Raw genomic sequence first — 24,669 nt, 5'->3', positions numbered from 1 at the left:
TCTTTTCTAGCATTGCCCTTGTCAGGGCTTCAGCCCTCCCTCTCTTTCTCTATTGGCATAAAAGCTCTGAAGAGCATGGTGCTCTTATTTAACTTTCATCTGCTCAGCTGTAACTGGGTACATGGACGGTGCCCTGAAAGCTTTGGAAGCAATCTGACTGTTGTATCTTTGGCTAGATATAACTCGTATAACTAAGGTTATTGCAGCAGTGGTCATAACAGCCACCCAGCTTTTAAAGTTTCAGAGCACCTTGTAAGCATTTTGAGTTATAAAAATCTGTGATATACAGTTATTTGTCAAGTGTCATTTATTTATTTATTTTTTAATACAGCATGGTTACATTTATAATGATGGTATGGACTGGCTGAGAAGTATTGGTGACTTCACTACTTTACAGAAGTTGACAAAACTTGGAAAAGACCGCACGACAGTTATAAATATTTTCTTCGCTGAATGTGAGTACTTTTTGTTACTGCAACATTTTAGTACAGCTGAAATTTGTAAATTTCATAGTTGCTTCAAGGAAAAATTAAGTTATGACACTATATGCTCTAGTAATTTGGTTACTATAATGGCTACTTCAATATTCAGATGTAATGCGATCCTATCTCGCCTACATTCATAACTGATGGGCTCGGAGCCGAGAATCGGCTCCGACTTGGCCGATACTCTAGCACGAAGTCTCTCATTGGCTGAGCCAACCCCCTTATCCCAGGATGCACCACGCCCAAACCCCCAGATCTCATTTGCCGCTCCTAGAGTAACGACGTGGTCTCGACTTGACTGTGGCTAAGTACCCTTCTTTTTTGGCCTTTTTGGTCGCTTTTGGCAGTTAACTTTAGAATTTATACTCAAACAGCTATTTTAATAGCTATCTGGTTGTTAGTTCAATTGTGATTGACTGTGTTTGTCTTTCTGAATTGTTGTGGTAATCCCTTCTGTTTGGCAAGCTAGGCCCATTTGAGTTAGAGGGCCTTTGCCCTATCTCTTGTAGAGCGTTTGTTAGAGCTCCCCCCCCCTTCCCTCCTTGTGTGTTTTGAGTGTGTTACAGTAAGTATGTCTGGCAAAGAAAAGGAACATAAGCCATCGGGCTTTAAAAAATGTTCGAAATGCAATTATAAGATGTCATTGACAGATGGCCACGCCATCTGTGTTTATTGTTTAGGGGCTAAACACTTGCAAGAGTCTTGCAGTGTTTGCCATGCTTTCTCCTCTCGTGTCCTACACGTGAGAAAAAATAAGCTTATCCTCAAGGGTCTCATCAAACCAGCCTTCGAGGAAGCTTTGGCTTCTTCTCTCTCTTCGAAATCGAAGCAAAAGAAGTCTTTGGCTCCGACAAGTCCGTCGGTGCCGCCTGCAAAAAGGGCTAAATAAGTGTCCCCTTCCTCGGCTTCACTGGCCTCAGAACCGAAGGATAGAGGATTTACAGCTGGGTCTCCCTCCTCGGCTCCACTGTTTTTGGAGTCTCGGGATGAGAGATCAGGTACTCTGTCCCCTTCCTCGGCTCCACTGATTTCGGAGCCGCAGTATAGAGGGTCTAAATCAGGGTCTCCTTCGTCTGCTCCATTGGTCTCGGAGCCACTGGAGAGTGTTTCTGCTCTAGGGTCTGTTTCGTCTGCTCCTGAACCGTCGGCGCTGAAAGGGGTCTCTGTTCTGGTCGAGTCTGCTTCTGCCCCCATCCTTTTGGAGCCGATTCAGAGCCGGCCTCCTAGCCTTGTCTCTGAGCCGATAGAAAAAGTTTCTCGGCCCCCTTCTGTTTCCTCCAGGTCCTCCAGGCTTTCAGATTCGTATGTAGATAGGGTGGTCCAGAGGCTCCTCCAGTCACCTGTCTTATCCAAATTATTTTCGGCTTCCGGCCCAGTCGGCCCCAGAGCCAGCCGCTTCGATAACGTTTCTTCCTCCTCCAACAACCTTGGTGTCGTCGGAGTTCGTAGAGTCGGGTGAAGTCGGTCCCAAGACCCACTGCTAGTCTGTCGGCACCATCTTCAGCTCCAACCCTTTCTGTGCCTTCCAGATGTTTCAGTTCTCGGGTGTCCTCAGCCGGGCCCAAGGGGGATTCGTCAGGGCTTCTGGTTTTGGCCCAGAGTCTCCCTCTTGGCGCTTCGGCTAGGGGAACCCCGACACCGGTCATGGTCTCTGGGATGGGCCTCTCCTTAGATTCTGGTGGGCCCGCCTTCGAGGCTATGAGGAGCGCGCTGGCCAAGTCTCTAGTGACTTCACCTGAATCTGCGACTCCTTCCCTAGACACGGCGGCTAGAGCTTCTGGTGCCCCCTGTCTTTGGACAGCGTGGCTCCTAGGCCTGAGGATTCCTCCTTGTGTGGTCCCCTTTTTTCCGAGGAGCCTTCAGAGTTCGTGCCTGAGGAGCCCCCCAGGAAAAAATTGTGCAAGAGGAAGCACATAGACTCCCCAGATGAGTCTGTCACCTTGGACACCGACCTCGATGATGCGGAGGGGTCCCCTAAGTCGTCGTCTGACGATGTCTCATTCTCCGATATCCTGGAGATCTTGAGACAGAGGAGCGACTGGCCATCCAAAACCCCTTCCGCGGAGGAGTCTGTCTTCCTCAAGGCCTTCGGAGCCCAACCCTCTGCCTCCTGGGTGTCTCCACCCTTCGATGAGCTACTGGACCTTATTTGTCGAAGGGTGTGGGAACACCCTGATTCTGTGGAGCGAGTTCCTTCTCGCTCCAACAAGTTTTTATCCGCACCCCCTGGCAAGGAGTTTCTAACCAAGGGAGTTCCAGTTCATGCTATGGTGGTGGCATCTGCCAACCAGCAAGATGTGGCAGAGGCATCTACGTCTATCCATCCTCCTAACAAGGAGTCCCAGAGCATGGATAGGTATGGGAAGCGTACCCTGACGTCAGCTAACTTTACCCTGCGGTCGCTGAATTGTCACTTTACGAGGCTCCAAAGGGATCTCATAAAGGAGTTGGGAGATACCCTGTTGGGTAACGTGCCTGAGGCATTGACGCAGTCTGTCAACCCTTTCATCCATTGTTAACTCGTCCATGAGGCTCGTATCGTATGCAGCCGAAGGGGCAGGTAGGACAGCTAGTTCAGGAGTAGCCCTTAGGAGGCAAGCCTGGATGCGCTTGTGTCACTTTGCGGAGGCGTTCAAGTCTTCCTTCACCGACGCTCCATTCGATGGGTCCTCTCTCTTTGGACCCAAGGTGAAAGACACACTCACTAGATGTGAGCAGGAGGGTAAGACTTTGTCTGCCGTTGGGGCCCGTTTTTCGCTTCCCTCGAGACCTTATCCCAAGGCTCGGAGGGGAGGAAAGATGTGGTTCAGAAAGTCCCAAAAGTCTTTCCCTGCCCATCAGAGTGACCCCCCCCCTCCAGAGGCAGAGGGGGGGATTATTCTGGAAGACGTCACCCCAGAGGTGGCGGAGGCCCCCACAACTCAGGAGACTGCGAACCGTGAGTCCCTGAGGGACTGCCCGACTATGCGTCTCTGGAGCCCGTCTGGGGTCGATTCTCGAGGCATCCAAGGGCCTGGGGTTCCATCACTCGGGATCAGAGGGTGCTTCGTATCATCGCCGGAGGTTACACCATTCCCTTTATCCATCCCCCTCCACCGTCAAGGAAAATCTCGGACGTGCCCACCCAGTCAACAGGATCAAGCAGCCATAGAGGTCGTAAAGCTGCTCAGAAAGCGAGTCATCTAGCCAGTCCCCGCAGACCAGACCGGATTAGGAACTTACTTATTTTTGGTGCCGAAAAGAACAGGGGACTTGAGACCCATTCTGGACCTCAGCCACCTAAACCGCTTCGTAAAGAAGTCCAAGTTCCGGATGGTCACGTTGCAATCCATTTTCCCATTGCTGGAAAAAGGAGTATGGATGTGCTCCATCGATCTCAAGGACGCCTATTATCACATCAAGATAAACAGGGCGTCCAGGATACATTTACGCTTCCGCCTAGGAGCCAGTCACTTCCAGTTCCGAGCCCTGCCCTTTGGTCTCACCACAGTCCCTATGGTGTTTACCAAATGTCCGGCAGTGGTGACTGCTCACTTGAGACGTCTGGGATTCCAGGTGTTTCCTTATCTAGATGACTAGCTCTTCACCGCCCCCACCAGGCATCTTCTTATTCAAGCCGTGAGTGCTGCCATCGAGTTGGGACATCTATTAGGAATTACATTCAACTTGGGAAAGTCTGTATTGCTGCCATCACAGCGTGTTGCCTTTGTAGGCGCAGAGCTAGACTCTGTCGAGATGCGAGCATTCCTTCCAACAGAGAGGATATAGATACTACAGGACCAAGTCCTAGCCTTACTACCCCGAAGGAAAGCCCCAGCCAAGATGGTCCTTCAGCTTTTGGGGTCGATGGCGGCCACCATTCTTCTGGTTCTTCTGGCAAGATTGCACATGCGAATTCTCCAATGGCTGCTGTCCACTCAGTGGTCGTACCAAGATCTGCCCTTGTCCTACCCAATTCTCATCACGGAAACCTGCCGGCGAGATCTTCGTTGGTGGCTCCTCTCCTCCAACCTGAACCAGGGGCGACTCTTCTGCCCCCCCTCTCCCAGTGCCACATTGACCACGGACGCCACCCAGATAGGGTGGGGCATTATCTGGACAGGATGGTTCAAGGCATGTGGCAGGATCACAAAACCCACTTGCATATCAATGTTCTGGAAATGAGGGCAGTGCTTCTAGCATTGCAGGCACTTCACATCTCTCTTCCCAAGGGTACTATCGCAATCTTCTCAGACAACATGGCGGTAGTGTGGTACCTGAACAAGCACGGAGGAACCAGGTCTTATCCTCTTTGCAGAGAAGCCATGAGAGTTTGGAACTGGGCAATCGCTTCCCAGAGATTTCTAGTGGCAACGCACATTCCGGGGAAGTCCAATGTGATAGCAGACAGGCTGAGCAGTTTTATTCTGATGCCTCACGAGTGGTTCCTGAACGACCGAGTAGCGGCTCGGATCTTCTCCAAGTGGGGGTTTCCCTGTTGCAACCTTTTCGCCAGCCCCTGGAACGCGAAGTGCAGCAATTTCTTCTCCCTGATTCCCCCCAGGGACGCTCTAGTCCACAATTGGCCCTCCGGTCTGCTCTACTCCTTCCCTGCGGTCCCACTACTGCCAAAGGTGATTCAGAAGGCGATCTGCTTGGGAAGCAACATGATTTTGATCGCACCACACTGGCCCCGCCAAGTTTGGTTTCCTTTCCTTCGGACGTATGCAGTGGAGGATCCTTGGATTCTGGACCCAGTTCCAGACCTCCTGACTCTTCAGTCAGGTCAGGTCCATCCATCACTGCGAACTCTCAAGCTAACGGCTTGGCTGTTCCACTTCCGACCTTAGTCAGACAGCATATCCTTTCGCCTGAGGTGGTCCGGATTCTGTCTTCTTCTCACAGAGCTTCCACTAAGGAGATATATTCTAATAAATGGAAAAGGTTTGCCATTTGGGCCCAGTGGCACAACCTTGACCCTCTGACAGCCCCGGTGTCGGCAGTATTAGATTTTTTGGCAACTCTTTTTAGACAGGGTTCCGCTGTCTCCACGCTTAAAGTCCAATTGGCAGCGATTTCTAATTATCATGTTGCCTTTGAGCCTTCACTCATGAGTCATAAGTTGTGTAAGGCCTTTCTTAAGGGAGCTTGGTTGCTTCGCCCCCCCGGTGTCGCAACCTGTTTTGCCATGGGATTTGAATGTAGTTTTAGGAGCCTTGACGCCTCATCCCTTCGAGCCGGCTGCCACTTGTGAGCAAAAGTTCTCATCTTGGAAGACTGCCTTCTTGGTAGCTATTACTTCAGCCAGAAGAGTTTCGGAGCTTCAAGCACTCTCTGTTAAGCCCACTTATCTGATCTTTCACAAGGATAGGGTATCTCTAAGACTAAGCCCGTCATTTCTTCCGAAGGTTTCTTCTGCTCTTTGTCTGCAGCAATCTATAGAGCTACCAGTTTTCTTTCCAAAATTTTCCAACAAGGCAGAATACAGACTTCATCAGTTGGATGTGCATAGACAACTGAGGTTTTACTTGGATAGGACACAGCAGCAGAGGAAATCAGACCAGTTGTTTGTGGCCTTTGCAGATAACAGGATTGGCAAAGCAGTAACTAAGACCACTGTTGCTAGGTGGATTAGGGATTGTGTTTCATTTATTTATGCATCAACAGGAAGGGACCTTCCCTTTCCAGTTAGAGCGCATTCTACTAGGGCTATGGCAACTTCAGTGGCCTTCCACACCAGACTGTCGGTGGATGAGATATGTGCAGCGGCCACTTGGGTTCTCTACATATTTTTATTTCTCATTACAAACTGGACGTGGCCTCTAGAGGTCAGGCATCCTTTGGTTCCACAGTGCTCAGGAGTGTTTTCCAGTGAGCCTCCCAGGATCTAGGTGCTAGGGACGCTGTCCCATCAGTTATGAATGTAGGCGAGATAAGATCGCATTACATCTTTTAGTTATGTACTTACTATAACGATAGATGTATGTGATCCATCTCGCCTACATTCTTACGTACCCGCCCTCCTTCCCCCTACCTGTTGGATCTGGAGGAAACACTATTGTACAGTCGGAGTGGCACATGTGAGCGAGTTGTTGTGGGGCAAACAAGATCTGGGGATTTGGGCGTGGTGCATCTTGGGATAAGGGGGTTGGCCCAGCCAATGAGAGACTTCGTGCTAGTGTCTCGGCTGAGTCGGAGCCGATTTTCTGCTCCAAGCTCATCAGTTATGAATGTAGGCGAGATGGATCACATACATCTATCGTTATGGTAAGTAAATAACTAAAAGTTCATCGTGTTTCACTGTTGCGGTCATTACACTTGGGTTATCCTGCTGGCATGCTACCCGCAGTCGGCCTGAATTCCAAAGTCTAGGTCTGACGTCGGTTGCTGTCGCCTCTTCCCTGACGTCAGTGCGCCAGGGGTATACAAGATGCAGCCAACACCATTTTCTTCAGTCTTTTTTGCCGAGTGGTGCTCGAAGCAAAAGCTGTTCGCAAGTGTCGGTCGGCCGACTCCTGAGATTTTCAAAAACGAATTTCAGATCCGAAGTCTTCATTAAAGCCAAGTACCCCGTTGGGGAAACTTTTCTTGCTCCAGTCCGATGTCAGAAAAAGTTAACAATTGTATTTCTTGTGGGAAGCAAATACCTCATAAGGATTTTCATTCTTACTGTATTCCTTGCCTAGGCCCTGATTATAACGTTGCTAGCTGTCGGTTTTGTGCTAGATTTAACCAGCGCACTATTAAGTGTCAGTTCAATTTTGCCTTTCATTACTTTGGCTGAAGATTCAATTATATAATGCTGTCGGAACAGCCGACGACCGGAGTTTATAAAAAGCGCAAGGAAAAAGAAAAGGACAGGCATCCGAGGTCCAAAACTGACTACTTGGCTTCTGCTAAGCCAGTCGCCGGTTCTCAGTAAGGCGCTTTCGCAGCCCCTGGCGCCTGCTACCTCAGAGCCACAGGCCGCTGACTACTCCCACATGGAGCCAGCTAGGCCTCTGGATACTCAAGGTATTGGACACTCGGAAAATATTCCCTCAGATGTGTCCGGAGCCGCTGAGCAGGCATCGGCGTCTGAGGGTGTTTTCAGACCTACACAGTTATATGTAAAGCCTACTTCAGCTACCAAAGCAAAGACTAAAGCAGTTCTAAAGACAAATAAACAAATAAAGCAGTCTCCTGGACAGACTACCATGCCTAAAAAACAGATGCTCAAAATGGCCGAAGACCTAATTACCTTGATCAGGGGTTCCCATCCCCCTCCTGACAAGAGGCCTAGGCAAGAGACAGAAGATGAATCTTCAGATCAGGTTTCCATTTCCTCTGACTCCTCTTCTGAACAGGAATACTCTCTTCCTCCTTATGAGGATTCTGATGCTGAAGAATCTATCCCTTAAGCCTCACCGCCTGAGGATTATTCTTTTGGGGAAACCCTGCATACCATGAGGGAGCACTTCCACTGGGAGAGCCAAGACTGTTCAGAATCTATAAAAGACTTAGAGATTTCCTTTTACTACCTCAGCACGGACCTTTGGCTATTCCTCCTGTGTTAGACATTGTAGATGTATTTTCAGTGTCCGGACTTTCTCCTGACTCTTTACCTCCTGCCCCTGTTAAGCCAGACAGATACGAGAGGGTACCAGATTCACATAAATTTCTTTATAAGAACCCTGCAGATGACCCAAAAACTATTTCTCAGGGTCCGAAAGGGGTCAAGGCCTCTACTGCAAAAAACCCTATCCCCCTCTGATAGAGATTCAAGGGCACTAGACAGATGGGGAAAAAAGGTTTACACTTCTGCTACTTTGGCTGTGAGGGCTTTAAATTGTCAATTTCATATGCTTAAATATCAGCAATACTTAATGTCAATGCTAAAACAGAAAATGTTGTCAAATTCTGATTGTGCAGAAAATAAGGAATTGCTGGATTTATTGCATGCAACTGAACAAGTGGGAAAGCATACATTGCAATGTGGTTTTGATTCTCTGGAGGCCTCTTGCAGGCTGCAGTTACGAGTTATGTCATTAGGAGGCATGCTTGGCTAAAGGAACAGAATCTGCCTGATCATGTTAAAGCAAAGTTATTAGATGCTCCATTACAGCATGATACCTTATTTGGTGTTAAAGCAGAGGAAGTGTTGAGGAAAATGGAGGACAAAGCGAAATCTATGCAAACAGTAAAGGATTTCTTACAGGTACAGCCACGCAGATTTAGCAGGAACTGGCCTACAAACAATCGGTCCTTTCTAGTGTCAGACAGGCCACAGAGAGGCAGATCCCAGCCCCAGGGCTCATACAGGCCTAAACAGTGGGGCGCTTCTACCTCCAAAAGTGGAGAAGACAAAACACAGCCATACAGAAAACAGTTCCAATGACTTTGCTCTGCCAGCACCAAGCACTTACCTTTTGGCAGCCCCCTTAGGGGGAAAACTAGCACTTTTTTCTCAAAATCGGCACATGATCACCCAGGACAAATGGGTCTTGAATATAGTGTCCAAGGGCTACAGGTTCCACTTTCACATCCTGCCAAGGCCAAAAGGTATGCCAAACCTGCCACACAACCAATGGGCAGGGGCACAGAAAACAAGTTTCATCTCTCATGGACATGAGGGCCATTCAGCAAGTACCACAGCAAGAGCAGGGACAAGGATTTTACTGAAAACTTTTCTTGGTACCCAGAAAAGACAAAGCCTGGAGACCAATACTGGACTTGTCTATTCTAAATAAATTTCTGGATGCTCCAAAATTCAAAATGTTGACTCTGCAGCAGCTTCTGTCCATGCTAGGCAATAAGGCTTGGCTTGTAATTTTGGACCTAAAAGAGGCATACCTGCATATACCAATCAGACAATCTTGCAGAAGATACCTCAGATTCATAGCTGGCTCAATGCACTACCAATTCTCTGCACTGCCCCTTGGCTTATCTACTGTGCCCAGGGTCTTCACAAAATGCCTGGCACCAGTAATTGCATTTTGCAGACAAAGAGGAATTCAGATATATCCTTACTTGGACGACTGCCTTATTCAAGCAGAGAACAAGGACATTCTACTAAGACATCTGGCATTTGTAAAAAGATTACTAATTTGCCTAGGGTACACAGTAAACGAAAAGAAATCAAAACTACTACCGTCTCAAGAGATAATATTCCTGGGTGCAAGCTTAAATACAACTGCCCAGATGGCTTATCTCACGCCAGACAAAGGCAACTGACTTATTACTTCAAAATGTTGGCAACAAAGACCCAGTTATCTGCAAGAAAAATTCTGCAGGCTTTGGGCTTCATGGCATCCTGCATTCTGCTAATTCCATACGCCAGACTGCATATGAGGAAACAACAATGGTATCTAAAAAGTGTTTGGACTCGACATTGTCACAGCCTGGAAACATTAATTACCCTCATTCCTTGCCTGCAACAGGAGTTTCGATGGTGGGCACAGGCCAGTCACCACAACAAGGGACAGCCATTCACCTAACCCACAGCCAGACAGTCAGTAACAGATGCTTCAGATTATGCCTGGGGGGGCCCACATGGCCCACAAGCCAAAGTCACCTTCATATCAATCAAAAAGAGATGCTGGCTGTTCAGAATGCCCTGACAGCTTTCAAGGATCTACTCCATCCAGGACAACTACTGATAAGGACGGACAATACTACAGTCATATGGTACATAAACAGGGAGGCACTCATTCCTACCCCCTCTGCAGACGAGCCATGACCTTATGGGACACAGCATTGACTTATCAGTTACACCTGCAAGCACATTTCCTGCCAGGAAAGAAAAATACTCTGGCAGACAAACTAAGCAGAAACCTCACGGATCCCCACGAGTGGAAACTGGATCGATCCACAAGTCTTCAGCATGATAGTAAAGAAATGGGGATGCCCAGACATGGATCTATTTGCCTCCCCTCACAACTGCCAACTACAGAGATTCTGCACAAGGACGTATCACAAGCAAGCATGGAAAGTGGATGCTCTATCATTCAGCTGGAAAACCTTAACAGTATATGCCTTTCCTCCTCTGCCTCTCCTCCCCAAGGTACTCCTAAAGGTCAGACAAGAGAAGCCAAAAATTATTCTGATTGCTCCAGACTGGCCGCGCCAGCACTGGTACCAAATTCTAAAGAGCTTGTCTCAAGGCACAGCCTTGACATTGCCTCTAATTCCTCATTTACTGACCCAACGAAACAATCAGACCCTCCACAGCCAACTCAGAACCCTAAATCTGGCAGCATGGCGGATAATGTAGCCATTCAGAGCACACCTCTCTCTAAAGCAGTGATTGATGTTATTTGGAGGCCAGAAGGCCCAGTACCAGAAAATCTTATGCTGAAAAATGGAAAAGATTCTGTGCTTGGAACCAGGCACAAGGAATTGACACGTTTGTACCAAATATTCCTCAGATTTTACAATATCTAACTGAGATACTGAACAAAGGCCTATCCTTTTCATCAATCAAAATCCATGCCTCTGCCATTTCAGCTCATTACAATACGGAACCACCAATTTTTTCACATCCATTGTTAAGACAGTACCTCAGAGGGGCCAAAAACATAAGACCTCCAAGGAGAGCACGAATACCTGCATGGGACCTCAATTATGTCTTGGAAAAATTCACACTGCCGCCTTTTGAGCCAGCCAATACAGCTGAAATAAAGTTCTTATCTTGGAAGACAGCTCTGCTCCTAACAATAACCACTGCAAGACGAGTCTCAGAGTTACAGGCACTCATGGCTGTGGAACCTTTTATCATTTTCCATCCAGACAGGGTTTCTCTGAGGATGAACCCAACATTTATGCCTGAGGTAATGTCCAGTGTGGCCCTTAACCAAACTATTCATTTGCCTACCTTTTACTCAAACCCACAGAATAAGGGTGAGAGACTCCTGCATTCTTTTGGCATACACAGACAGCTATGCTTCTATTTGGACAGAACTAAAGATTTCAGAAAGACTGAGCAACTCTTAGTAGCATATGCTGCAGGATCCCAAGGAAAGGCAATCTCAAAGCAGACCATTTCAAAATGGATAGGCCACTGCATTCGTCTCTGCTATTCATTTCATGGCAAATCAGTGCCTATGGGCATTAGGCCTTACTCAACCAGAGCAGCAGCCTTCCTCAGAGGAGTACCCACCAAAGACATTTTAGAGGCTGCAACTTGGAGTTCAGTGCACACTTTTTTACCAAGCACTACCACTTACCTCTACTCTAAATCCAGAGCAGGCTTTGTCACTGCAGTTCTGAAGGGCCTTATAGCCTCTCCTAATCCTATTTAGACCCAGCCACCCAATCTCAGCTTTGGGATTCAACCCAAGTGTAATGACTGCAACAGTGAAACACTATGAACATAGTACAGTTGTGTACCTACCATAAATGTAGATGTTCAAGTGTGTTCACTGTTGCAGTTCAGGTTACCCATCCACCATCCCCCTTTTCTTTGCTGGGACTTACCTGTACTTCTCTATCCTATACAACCTGCTTGGTGTATTTGCTTGTAGATTAAGGAAATGTTTATTTTTGTGCATACATACTTATTGGCATAATTTTCAGCCTACCATTTTGGGGACACCTGATATCTAGGGCAGGAAAAACTGAAGAAAATGGCGTCTGCTGCATCTTTTATACCCCTGGCGTACTGACGTCGGGGAAGAGGCGACAGCAACCGACGCCGGACCTAGACTTTGGATTTCAGGCCAACTGCGGGTAGCCTGCCAGCAGGATAACCCAAGTGTAATGACTGCAACAGTGAATACACTCTAACAATTTACATTTATGGTAGGTACACAACTGTACTTTTATCAACCTCTCAATAATACCTTTTGAAAGAAATGCACAAAACAATTAGTTATTATAATAGAAAAAGAATGTGCCCTTTTAAAAAGGAGTATATCACATTCATATCAAATTCAGTGCAGACTTATTTTTATCCATCTGTGGGATTGATGCTTCTGAACCTCTACAACAGACCATTTTTTATAAGAATGAGTTTTTCATTTGTTAATCGTGCATTGACCCCTAACTAGATACGAAAACTTGAGTTCTTAGAAATCTTATTCACAAGTGCTGGCACACATTTTTCTAGAACCAGTTTCTTTCTGGTCGTTTGATGTATCCTAAGGAGTGACAATTGTTTTCTTACAGGTAGAATATATGAATTGTCAGCGATCTGTTAAAATTCCTGGTGAGCATCACAATGTAGAATGCAGTTTTGTAGTACTTAAATTATGCATGAAAAGTTTATAAATGTGCCTTTGAAATTCAGAGCCTATTGTAATGTGAACAAGTAAACTTGGCAAAACACTGTTATATACTGAAACATTTGATTTCCAACTTGAATGTGCTTGTTTATTACGTTAAAAGTGTTGAATGTGTAGAGCAGGATTTGGTGAAAAACAAAACATGTTTATATTTATTTTCTATTAATGCATTTTGAGTCTTTTCCAGATGAAAAAATGTAAACCGTTGTAAGTCTCTTTATTCTCTGGTACAGTACATTCTAAAACATAAGCAAAGTATGTAGTAAGACCTTGTTCATAAGCAGGTTTTAAACAGTCAGAAATGCTTGAGAAATATGATGTGATCTAGTTCTGTCTTTCAAGGGCAAGCATGACATATTGAAAAGTAAACTAGAAACAATTTTAAACTCCTAGTGCTAGTAAATCTATTGTCCCCAAGCCTTTCTGTGTTGGAGGGAAGCCTTCTAGCTTATCAGTGGGAGTGGTAAGCATTGGGTAACCTGTCTACCACATAAGGAGTGGTTCTGGCCCAGAATTTGTAGTTATTGGCCATTTGGGCGGTCTTCCATCTCTCTCAACTTTCTGATTTGAAGGCCTGGCCTGCATTTGCACTTGTTTCTGTCCTGTAACTCCTGGGCCCATCTCATTTGCTCACTCAAAAAAAAAAAAAAAAAAAAAAAATATCTGCTTTTACTGTATTTGTGTTTCTTCCTACTTTATTTTGCTTTTGTGTCCTCTTAAAAGTACTCAATTGTATTTATTACTGCTTGGTGTAACTCATGCTAAGCCTTTTAGTTTAAGCACTTGGGCTTCAGACCAGTTGTTTTATATTAAGAAGGTTTGTGGTCTGCACTGTAGTGGCAGGACAGGTAGCTTACATCCTAAGTTGGGAACTGCTGATTGAGGGCTCAGTGTCTGTTATTCTAAAAGTGTATTAATTCTGGTTTAAGCACTTGGGCTTCAGGCCAGTTATTTTATATTAAGAGGGTTCGTGGTCTGCACTCTTGTGGGAGGAGAGGCTGGACTCTGCCCTTCTGAGCTGGGAATTTCTGGTTAAAGGCTTATAGTGCCTGCATATTTGAACTGCTTCTTACTGAAATTGGTACACCTTGTTGCTGTAGCATAGACTAGATCCAGGCCTGCTGAATCTAGCTTTGTTTGTATGCTTGTTGTTTGTTTGCTTGTTCTTTCCCTGAAACGCTAATTCCACCTAAAACACGGCTTTTCAGCGCTTCTGTGGATCCCTAGTGATATCTGCATTGCTTACTATACTTATTTCGTTGTTTCACTTGAAAGAAAGTTACTGTTTGTCGTTTTTGCATTTAAGTTACCTGTAAACACATTGCATTTAAGTTACCTGGCACTTGCTCACTAAAGCAATTATATGTCAGCACTAAAAAATTAAAAGCACTACACCCTCACAAACTCCCCTTGAGTACCTTGTTCCTCATTGGCCCTTTTTTTTCAGTTATAAAGGAATTCCCAATACTCTTCTAACATGTCCAAAGGTCAGTTGTCAAACTCCTCTCCGGTCCAGCTGGTGAATCTGGGAATCTTGAGGCAATGTTACAACTGCCTCATGTACACAGACAACCCTCTCCTCCTCCCAACAAATTCCAACACATGAGAGATGCAACCATATAGCCGAACTGGAGGCTAAGCTCTCTCAACTCAGTACTGGCGTAACCAGTCAGGAGGAGAAGGAAACCACACTCACTACAATTCCAGCCTCACATAGACCTACCACGACAGCAAACCAAACACATAAACACACAAAAACGGACTCTGAGGCTCTAAATAAAAATCTGCCTAAGCAGCAGAGACCTCCAAAGCAGACACCCAAGCAACCGCTACCCCAAAACAAAACACGTGCAACACATAGCTCACAAAGCCAGTGTGCCGTGCAGTCACAGCCCTTAAGGCTAAGCAACACACCTGATACACTTGTAATAGGTGACTCTATCGTCAGGCACACTGACGTCCCACTCACCAGGCTGAACAAGGAGAAGGTCACGGTGAGCTGCCTATCGGGTGCTAGGATCCGCCATATAACACAAGCACTCAGGTCACTCCAAGGCAAGTACAAATATGACTCAGTCATTGTCCATGCTGGTGTGAATGACCTGAGACGTACCTCCCTGGACTACATGAAAAGAGACATAGAGGAGCTCTCTGAGCATGTAGCCCAGGCCGGTATGACCCTGACCTTGAGTAGCATCTTACCCTCACCAAGAATGATGCCGCAATATGAAGACAAGATTATCAATTTCAACAATTGGCTTAAGTATTGGTGTCATTCAAAGGGGATCCAATGCCTGTCAGCCTGGGATGACATGCTCGACAAGCCACGATGCTTCGCTAGGGACGGCTTGCACCTGTCACCCCTGGGCTTTTGGATATTGGCAAAGGCTCTTGTTACCCCCATAGTGCCTTTTTTAGGCAAGGCTCAAAAGACAAACCCACTTCCATAGGTATCACAAGGAATAATAAACTAAGAGTAATGCTACTCAACGCCAGAAGTCTAAACCTCAAGATGCACGCACTCGAAACTCTCCTTAGCATGGATAACATCGATATCTGTGCAGTAACAGAAACCTGGTTCAAGTCTCCCGAGAGCACCCCAGCACTACCAGGTTATACCTCATACCATGCTTTTCGGCCCCAAAACTTGGACCGAACCACAAAAGGAGGGGTAGTATCAATATTCGTCAAAGATACCCACAGCACAAAGCATCAGAGACTATCCATGTGCAACTAACAGTGGATAAAACTGCCTTCCAGTTTATAGCCTGCTACAGACCACCCTCCCAAACCCAGGAACCCCACTCGGCCTTCCTGAGAACATTGGAAAATATGAAGGTCTCTCCAAACATCATTGTATTGGGCGACTTCAGCTACGCAAACATAGACTGGGAGCATTACTCTAGCTCCAACACCCTAGCCCAAAGGTTCCTAGAATTTATAAACTCAAATACTATGGAACAACTTGTTACCACTCCCACAAGAGAGGAAAACGTACTGGACCTGATCATCAACACTCTGTGCTCAAGACCAGAAGTGTATCCCTCACTGGTAAGATCAGACCATAAACTAATCTCACTGGATATTCACTTCCCGACCCCACCCCCTGCCCAGAAAACCACATTGAAAAACTTCTCTAAAGCAAATTTCAAACTCCTCAAAACCGAAGTGGAATCCTTCAAAGCCCCCGGGCCTGTGGAAAATACGGCCCAGACCGCAGAATCCTTTATAAATGCATTCTATGAACACCTTCAGGAATGCATGGATCATGCAATCCCAAATAAAACCAAGACCCAATCCTCCAAAGGCAGACGTCCTGTCTGGTGGACCCCAGCCATAAACAAACTATACAATAGAAGGAGGAAGCTACTACATGATAGAGCAAAATCCCAAAAAGGGAAGGCATCTCTGATCAGTATTAGCAAAAAACTACGGGCACTCATAAAATCGTCTAAGGCCAGCTTCAAGAGAAAAATTGCACAGGACACTAAGGATAATCACAAGGCTTTCTTTAGTTATGTTAGGAACCTGGGTGGTAATTCCCAGATATGCTCAGAATTAGTCCAAAATGACAAAAAATACACCAAACCCACAGACATTGCCAACATCCTAGCTGACCGATTCAGTGCAAACTCCCCCCCCCCCCGCCACCAAAAGGGCAAATATCTATCCCAGCAGAGTGCTGCCCCCTTGACATATCATGCTCGGGTAAGAGCTGCCCTCTCCAAAGCAAAAAACACAGCATCAATGGGACCAGACAGTGTCCCGGGCTGCGTCCTACATGAACTCCAAGAAGTGCTAAACCCAAACAAAAAACTACTGTTCAATCTCAGCCTTACTATAGGATATGTACCTAAAGAGTGGTGTACAGCAACAGTGGTCCCTTTCCACAAAGGTGGTGCCTCAACGGATCCTGGAAACTATCGCCCCATAAGCCTGACTAGCTTGGTCTGCAAAGCTATGGAAAGGATCATCATGGACCTCGTAAATAAAGATATTGGGGACCTCCAGACACTGAATCCTACCCAGTTCGGCTTTAAGGGCAGATCCTGCCTCTTAAACCTGGTCGATTTCTTTGAAACGGTCACCAAGGCCATTGACGAGGGGAAGGTGGTCCACACAGCCTACCTGGACCTCGCAAAAGCCTTCGATACAATACCCACTCAGGCATTATAGATAAACTCACCAGCTTAAATATAAACCTTTATGTCACTAGATGGGTTGCAAACTGGCTCAAGGACAGAACCCACATGGTTAGAATTGCTGGAGCCATGTCAGACTCCAAACCAGTTACAAGTGGCGTCCCACAAGGCTCAGTCCTGGGACCTCTCTTGTTCGGTATATATTTCTCGGAGGTACAGGCCAACACGGAAGGACTGTGGCTGACAAAGTTCGCAGATGACTGCAAACTGGGCACCATAATAGACTCTCCAGCCGACACAAGCATCCTCCAAAAGGGCCTCATAGAAACAGACAACTGGTGCCAGAGCCATGGCCTCAAGCTAAACGCCAAAAAGTGTATAGTCATCCCCTTTGGCAAAAACAAAGTGCCCACAAATTAGCACATAGGTGGTAATCCATTAAGTACAGAAGTAATTAGGGACCTGGGGACCCAAGTTCATAGCAATCTCTCATTTGACAACCACGTGGCCAAAGTTAGAAAAACATTTTATATAGCCCACATAATCATGAAGGGATTCAGATCTTGATCAGGGGAGGTCATCGTGCCTCTTTACTCATCCCTCATCAGTCCCATAATTGAGTACAATGCCCCTTTTGGGATGTACCTTACCAGACACCTGCAGCAACTGGAAAGACCCCAAAAGTACCTCACCAAGAGGATCAAAGGGCTCAAACAGATGCCATATGCTGCCCGGTTTAAGAAACTCCAGCTCTACTCCATGGCATACCGCCTGCTCAGAGGCGATCTATGCCTGACGTATAAAGCCATGTCCAACCCAGAATTAATGGACATGCTGCACCTCAGAAAATCCAAATCCCATCGAGCTACGCGCTCGAGACACTTGAACCTCAGCACTGAAATAAATAGGACATGCTGGAGGGACAGATTCATAACCCAGAGGCTCCCTTCACTCTGGAATAAAATCCCAGTCCAGGTTAGGCAGAGTCCCTCATTGACTCTCCAAGAGGAATCTTAATGAGTGGATGGGAGATTGTAGGTTTACCCCGGGTATCACTTCTGTGTCACTGTTAGACAGAGGCACAGTATACTAACCTCGAAAAAGGGCGTAGCAAAATTAATTTAAAATGGGTGGCGAAAGCCAAACACATTTTGGCTAGGCTTATAAATGCCCTAGGGGCAGATAGCCTAGTATGAACCTATGTAGTAAATTCTGCTTTAAACATTATAGCAGTGCATTAACAAAGGACTTTGTGTCCCATATTTAATTGAAATATTAGCACTGAAAATATTTTTAAATGATATATTTGAATGCATATTATGTGGCATTACTTTATAACAAAGCCTGCCTTGATGATAAATTCTGTCCGTGTTTATTCATCTGAAAACCCTGCAGTGCTGAAAAAGGGTCTTCCACTTTTAAGTGCTATGTGTAGTAAGTCAACTCTAGTATGCCATCTTGCATTTCACTGTAGAAACATTATGTGTTCTAGCCATGATAGAGTCCAAGGACTCTTCAGGGGGTTATACAAGTGTCTCTGAAATGCTGTATACTTTATTTGCTTGCTTTTCATCTGCTAGTTGTACTGGTTGGGGCACTTGCTTGAAACTGCTGACTTTTTTTTTTTTTTTTTATGGGTTGGGGCAGGGGTGGGCAAACTTTTTGATTCGTGGGCCACATTGAGTTCTAACATTTGACAAAGGGGCCGGAACAGGAACAGATAGATGGCATGCTTTGAAAACATCACCTCATTGGGGGAAAAATACACATCTTGGGATATGGAGAAAACATGTCCCCCCTGCAGCCATTCCAATGTCCCATTACCTGGCTATTTCATCCCATTTACCATACACACCAATGTGTGTATACTGCTTTACTTCTACAATGACTTGGATTTTATTTTTACACTTTATTGCGCAATGCACAAACACCAATAGATCTCTGTTAAACAAGGCAAAACTGTCTCACAATGAAAATAGATTTGGCATTAAAACTTCTCTACATTCATTAAAATAGCATTGAAATCTACACCACATCCAAAGAAAATGCATCTGGCCAATGGTGGATAAAGATTACCTTTGTGCTGTTTTCAAATCATTATCCCCTTGCACACAACAAGAAAGATATATGTGTTCTTTGTTACACCTTCCTGACTTTAGTAAATTATATTCCTTGCATAATACAGCACACTTGTTATACAGAGAGAGCACATTTTAAATTTATTGTTTGAACATTTTTTTCAGTAGGCAATAAAACAAAATGCATGAATCAGCAATGACAAAACTGCCCAATTCAGAACATTTCCATTATAAAAGTCTACTTAATTATTGACATAGTTGCCACCTTTGTCTCATCCATTTCTCCTGGCCAAAGAATAATGTATGCATGTTGCACTCTGGCCTTAATGACTGTAAATAAGAAAGAAAGAAAAAAAAAATGGCACACCCATAGTAACACTTACAGATTGCTTTAATTTATAGCAAGACATAATGGGATGATGTTGAGACTATGTGGAACTAAATATTGCACAGTCATTTTTACATCACTGACAAATCAATACAACAAATCACTACAATGAATTCCCAATGAACAAAACTGGACTCCCAATGACCATGAAACCATTTAACAGATTTAACTTTCAGGCAGGTGAGCTGGACCACTAGGACTCACTTCGGTCAAGCCTTAATTGCAATACAACTACTGAAACCCAGTGAATAAAACATAACAAAAATAATTAAAAGCATAAAAATACAAATCAGACATAAATGCACAAAACTGTATTAGGTACAGCATATAAAAATAGCTTAATACCTCTGTAAAACAAAAACATTAACACCTATTCTATTTTTATATGAATACAGTATAGGAATTTTAACAATGGCTTCTGAGGTGCACTCCAGTGACACTATGTCCAGGTCCTCTGGACCATATCAAACTAGATCCCATTCTTTGGGGCATTTTAAATCAAAAGTAATATTAGGACCTATGGAAAATGCTGCACAGACAAGGAGGGGACTTGTATATTCAAGTGCCTGCTTACATATTAATCCCTTGTGAACTGCTTCTTCTTACCTACTTAATAGTGCACTTTTAGAAGAGCTTAAATTAATAAGCTAGTAAATCATTTTACACGCAGATACATTTTCTGTCAGTGAAACTGGACATCTATTTAACTTCAGCAGGTTTTGAACAGTGATGCTGCAATCTAGACACAGACACACACAGAATCTTGTCAGCTTTCATAATTCAATTTCTCTCTCCAATCGCTCACACACACACACACACACACTTCACCTTTCAAACCTGCATTCACTCACTTTCTCTCTCCAATCGCTCACACACACACACATTTCTTCACAATTCAAACCTGCATTCACTCACTTTCTCTCTCCGATCGCTCACACACACACACACACACACACACACACACACACACTTCACCTTTCAAACCTGCATTCATTCACTTTCTCTCTCCGATCGCGCGCACACACACACACACACACACACACACACACACACACACACACACACACACACACACACATACACACACACACACACACACACACACACTTCACCTTTCAAACCTGCATTCACTCACTTTCTCTCTCCAATCGTTCACACACACACACACACACTCTTCACAATTCAAACCTGCATTCACTCACTTTCTCTCCGATCGCTCACACACACACACACACACACACACACACTTCACCTTTCAAACCTGCATTCACTCACTTTCTCTCTCCGATCATTCACACACACACACACACACACACACACACACACACACACACACACACACACACACACACACACACTTCACCTTTCAAACCTGCATTCACTGATTCACTCACTTTTTCTTTCCTGTCGCGCGCACTCTCTCTCTGTCTCTCTCTGTCTCTCTCTGTCTCTCTCTGTCTCTCTCTGTCTCTCTGTCTCTCTCTGTCTCTCTCTGTCTCTCTCTGTCTCTCTCTGTCTCTCTCTGTCTCTCTCTCTCTCTCTCTCTCTGTCTCTCTCTCTCTGTCTCTCTCTCTGTCTCTCTCTCTCTGTCTCTCTCTCTCTCTCAGTAGTGCTCGGCGTCTTCTGTTCAATCCATCCTCATGTTGCTGCTGCTGCCATTAATCCTGGGCCCGGCTCCGTTTCAGGGCTCGCTGTATCCCCCAGCCTGCTAACGCCATTAATCCCAGCTCCGTGAGCTCGCTATACCCCTGGCCCCTTTGCTGCTGCCATGAATCCGTTTCAGGGCTCGCTGAGTCAGCCTGTAATGTTCCACATGTTGCATTCCCACTGACTGTTAACTTAACCGCCAGCCAGCCGGAAATGATGATGCGAGCTCCTTGAGCTCAATTCCGACTGGCTGGTAGCCTGACTGTGCTGACGTCATCGTGCACGTGATGACGTCAGCCCCGACAGTGCGAAAATTAAAAAAAAATTATTCAAATTTATTAAATTTTTTCAAGTTTGGCGGGCCGAATCAAAACGTTTAACGGGCCGCATGTGGCCCCCGGGCCGTAGTTTGCCCATGCCTGGGTTGGGGCTTCATTCATTTTCATTTACCACAACAATACGATACACACAACAGCTAGGTTGCCTTCAGGAAGGACAGCAACGGCAACGTAATAGCAGCTTTTAGTGAATTAAAATGTAAAATAAAACAGCAGTATAAAATCCACTTCACTAGATAAGCGCTTTCAGAGAAAGCAACTATTCATTGTAGAGTATTAAAATCATACATACTCTATCAAAATTTATAAAACGCAACACTTCCCTTCTAATAGCTACAATCACAAATAGCAAAAGTGACACCTCTAGGAAAAACTTCGTTCTTGTGCCAATCTCTTGTTCTTCCTGAAGGGTATGGCTATGCATTGTTTAGTGTTTAATGTAAGGCCATGGCCGTGGCACCAGTTATCTGTGTCTATGAGACCCTTCTGAAGGATGTCTGTGTCAGATGGGTTTCCAGCTATGCTTCCCAGTTTGCAGTCATCTTCAAACTTTGTCAGCCATAATCCTCCTGTGTTTGCTCGTACTTCTGAAAAGTAGATACTGAACAAATGTGGGCCCAGGACTGAGCCCTGTGGGACACCACTTGTGACAGCTCTGGAGTGTGAACTGGCACCAGCAACTTTGACCCTGTGTGTTCCGTCACTTAGCCAATTTGCAACCCATGCTGTGATGTATGGGTTCACAATTAAGCTGGTGATGTTTTCAATGATACCTGAGTGGGGTATTGTGTCGAAAGCCTTTGCCAGGTCAAGGTAGGCTGTGTGGACTGCCTTGCCCACGTCAATGGCCTGGTTGAGTGTTTTGAAAAAGTCAACCAAGTTTAAAAGGCATGATCTGCCCTTGACAAAGCCAAACTGGATTGGATCCAATGTCTGCAAGTCCCCTATGTCTTCATTTAGAATTCCCATTATGATCCTCTCCATAGCTTAGCAGAACAGGCTTGTCAAGCTGATGGGATGGTAGTTTCTGGGGTTGGTGGAGGCACCTCCTTTGTGAAGTGGGTCCACCATTGCTGTATGCCACTCCTTGGGAACATATCCTGAGGTGAGGCTAAGATTAAACAGCTGCCCTAACTGCGGGTGTAATTACTCATTGAGTTCATGGAGCACACAACTGGGGACACCATCTGGTCCCATGGATAAAGTGTTTTCTGCCTTGGATTGAGCAGTTCCCACCCCAGCAGTGGAGATGTTTGGGGGGGCTACAATCCTCTGGTGTACATACCCCCAGTTGGGGGGGAAATCTGCACTGAACCTGTCAGTCAGTATGTTGCCAATGTCTGTAGGTGCAGTGATATCAACATTATTCTGAACTAAGTCTGAGCATATCTGGGAGTTTCCTCCCAGGTTTCAAACATAGGTAAAAAAGGCCTCATGATTGTCCCTGGAGTCCTGAGTGGGTTTACTCTCAAAACATGCCTTGGATGATTGTATGGGGGAACCCAGTGTTTTACTCACAATGAGCAAGGGTGCCTTCCCCCCTACGGATTACGCTCTATCTTGTAGTAGCTCCTTCCTTGTGTTGTACAGCTTGCTTATGGCTAGGGTCCACCAGACTGGATGCTTGCCTGTGGTACAAAGAGTCATTATTATTTGGGATTGCCTGAACCATGCAGTCCTGGAGGTGCTGGTAGAAGGCATTTCTAAGTGATACAGTGGCTTGGGTAATGGTGTCTGCTGGCCTGGGGTCCTTGAAAGAGACCACACCAGTCCTCAGAAATGTGAAGTCGGCATTTGAGAAGGTCTTCACCATTTCATTTCCCATCTGGGGTGTGGGTGGGATGTGGACTCCCACTGAGAATAGTCCATGATCTGATCTCACCAATGATGGGTATATGTCTGGTGTTGAACAGTGTGACCCCATGTTCGTGATGATGTGTTCTAGTATGTTGCCTCCACTTGAGGGGATTGGGACCAGTTGTTCCATGGCATTTCAGTGTATGAACTCTTGGAACCTTTGTGTTAGAGTGTTGTGGCATGATTAGTGATCCCAGTCTATATGTGGATAGTTGGAATCACCCAGTAGGATGGTGTTTTGAGATACATTTATCCCCTTCAGTGTTTGCAGGATAGCTGTGTGAGGTACCTGAGTTTGAGCGGGTGGCATGTAACATGCTACAAACTGCAGAGCAGTCTTGCCTACGGTCACTGGCACCTGGATGGTCTCTGATGCATCGTGTGTTGCCACCAACCATGAGGTGAGGGTGTCCTTGATGAATATGGACACCCACCATCCTTCTTGGTGTTGTCGGGATGCTGGTGCCAGAATGCATGATATGAGGTAACACCCGATGGTGCCGGGGTGCTGTCAGAAGCTGTGAACCAGGTTTCAGGCACAGCACAGACATCAATGTGCTACATACTGAGAAGGGCATAGAGTGTGTGCAGCTTGAGGTTGAGACCTTGGGCATTGAGCAGCATTACCCTTAGTGTCTTTCCTTTACTGTGTTCTAGGGTGGTAGGTGTAGAATCTGAGTCTTGCATAAAAAGGCACAATGGGGGTGGCAAGAGCATCATCTGAAATCCGGAAGCCCAGGGGTGACAGGTGCAAGCCGTCCCTTGCAAATCACCGTGGCCTGTCCAGCATGTCATCCCAGGCAGACAGACATTGGACCCCTTAGAATGACACCATAGTCTAAGCAAAATACTACAGCTGATCATCTTGTCTCTGTTTATGTGGCATCATACTTGGTGAAGGTAGGATACTGCGAAGGTCAGGGTCATACCTGCCTGGCCTACATAATCAGAGGGATCCTCTATGTCTCTTTCCATGTAGTCCAGGGAGGTACATCTCAGGTCGTTCACACCAGCATGGATTATGACTGGGTCAGACCTGTACTTGCAGTTTAGTGACCTGAGTGCTTGCATTATGTGGTGGATTCCAGTGCCGATAGGCAGCTTACTGTGACCTCCTCTGTACCTGATCTGGTGAGTGGGACATCAGTGTGTCTGACTATGGAGTCACCTATGACAAGTGTGTCGGCATTGTGTTTGGCCTTAAGGGCTGTGACTGTTTGGCACACCAACTCTGTGGTCAATGTGTTGCATGTGCTGTGCCCTGTGGAGGCAGTTGTGCGAGTGTCTGCTGTGGTGGCCACCGCCATTCTGGTAGACTTCTGATCAGAGCCTCCGAGTGTCTCTGTGTGTCTATGTGTATGATCTTAAGTTGTGACAGTGCCATGTGAGACTGGATTAAAGATGTGTGTGTGGTTACTTTCACCCTCTCTCTGGTCTTGCTAGTCCTATGTTGAGAGAGCTCAGCCTCCACTTTGGCTATATAGTTGCATCTCTC

General features: G+C 45.8%; 1 protein-coding gene across 1 annotated transcript in view; it reads left to right on the top strand.

Annotated features, from left to right (window-relative positions):
* Nucleotides 1-328: 328 nt before the first annotated feature.
* Nucleotides 329-24,669, top strand: part of LOC122802402 (E3 ubiquitin-protein ligase TTC3-like) — a 317,715-nt gene continuing 293,374 nt past the window's right edge. Inside the window, exon 1 of the mRNA XM_044072026.1 lies at nt 329-455. Coding sequence (XP_043927961.1) covers nt 356-455 — 100 coding nt within the window. The 5' untranslated portion in view covers nt 329-355. The remainder of the gene's footprint in view (nt 456-24,669) is intronic.

This window comes from Protopterus annectens, chromosome 5.part0, assembly GCF_019279795.1.
Source record: "Protopterus annectens isolate FY-2018-M chromosome 5.part0, PAN1.0, whole genome shotgun sequence".
Lineage (NCBI taxonomy): Eukaryota > Metazoa > Chordata > Ceratodontiformes > Protopteridae > Protopterus > Protopterus annectens.
The sequence above is the reverse complement of the archived record's forward strand: the minus strand, read 5'-3'. Positions and strand labels throughout refer to the sequence as shown.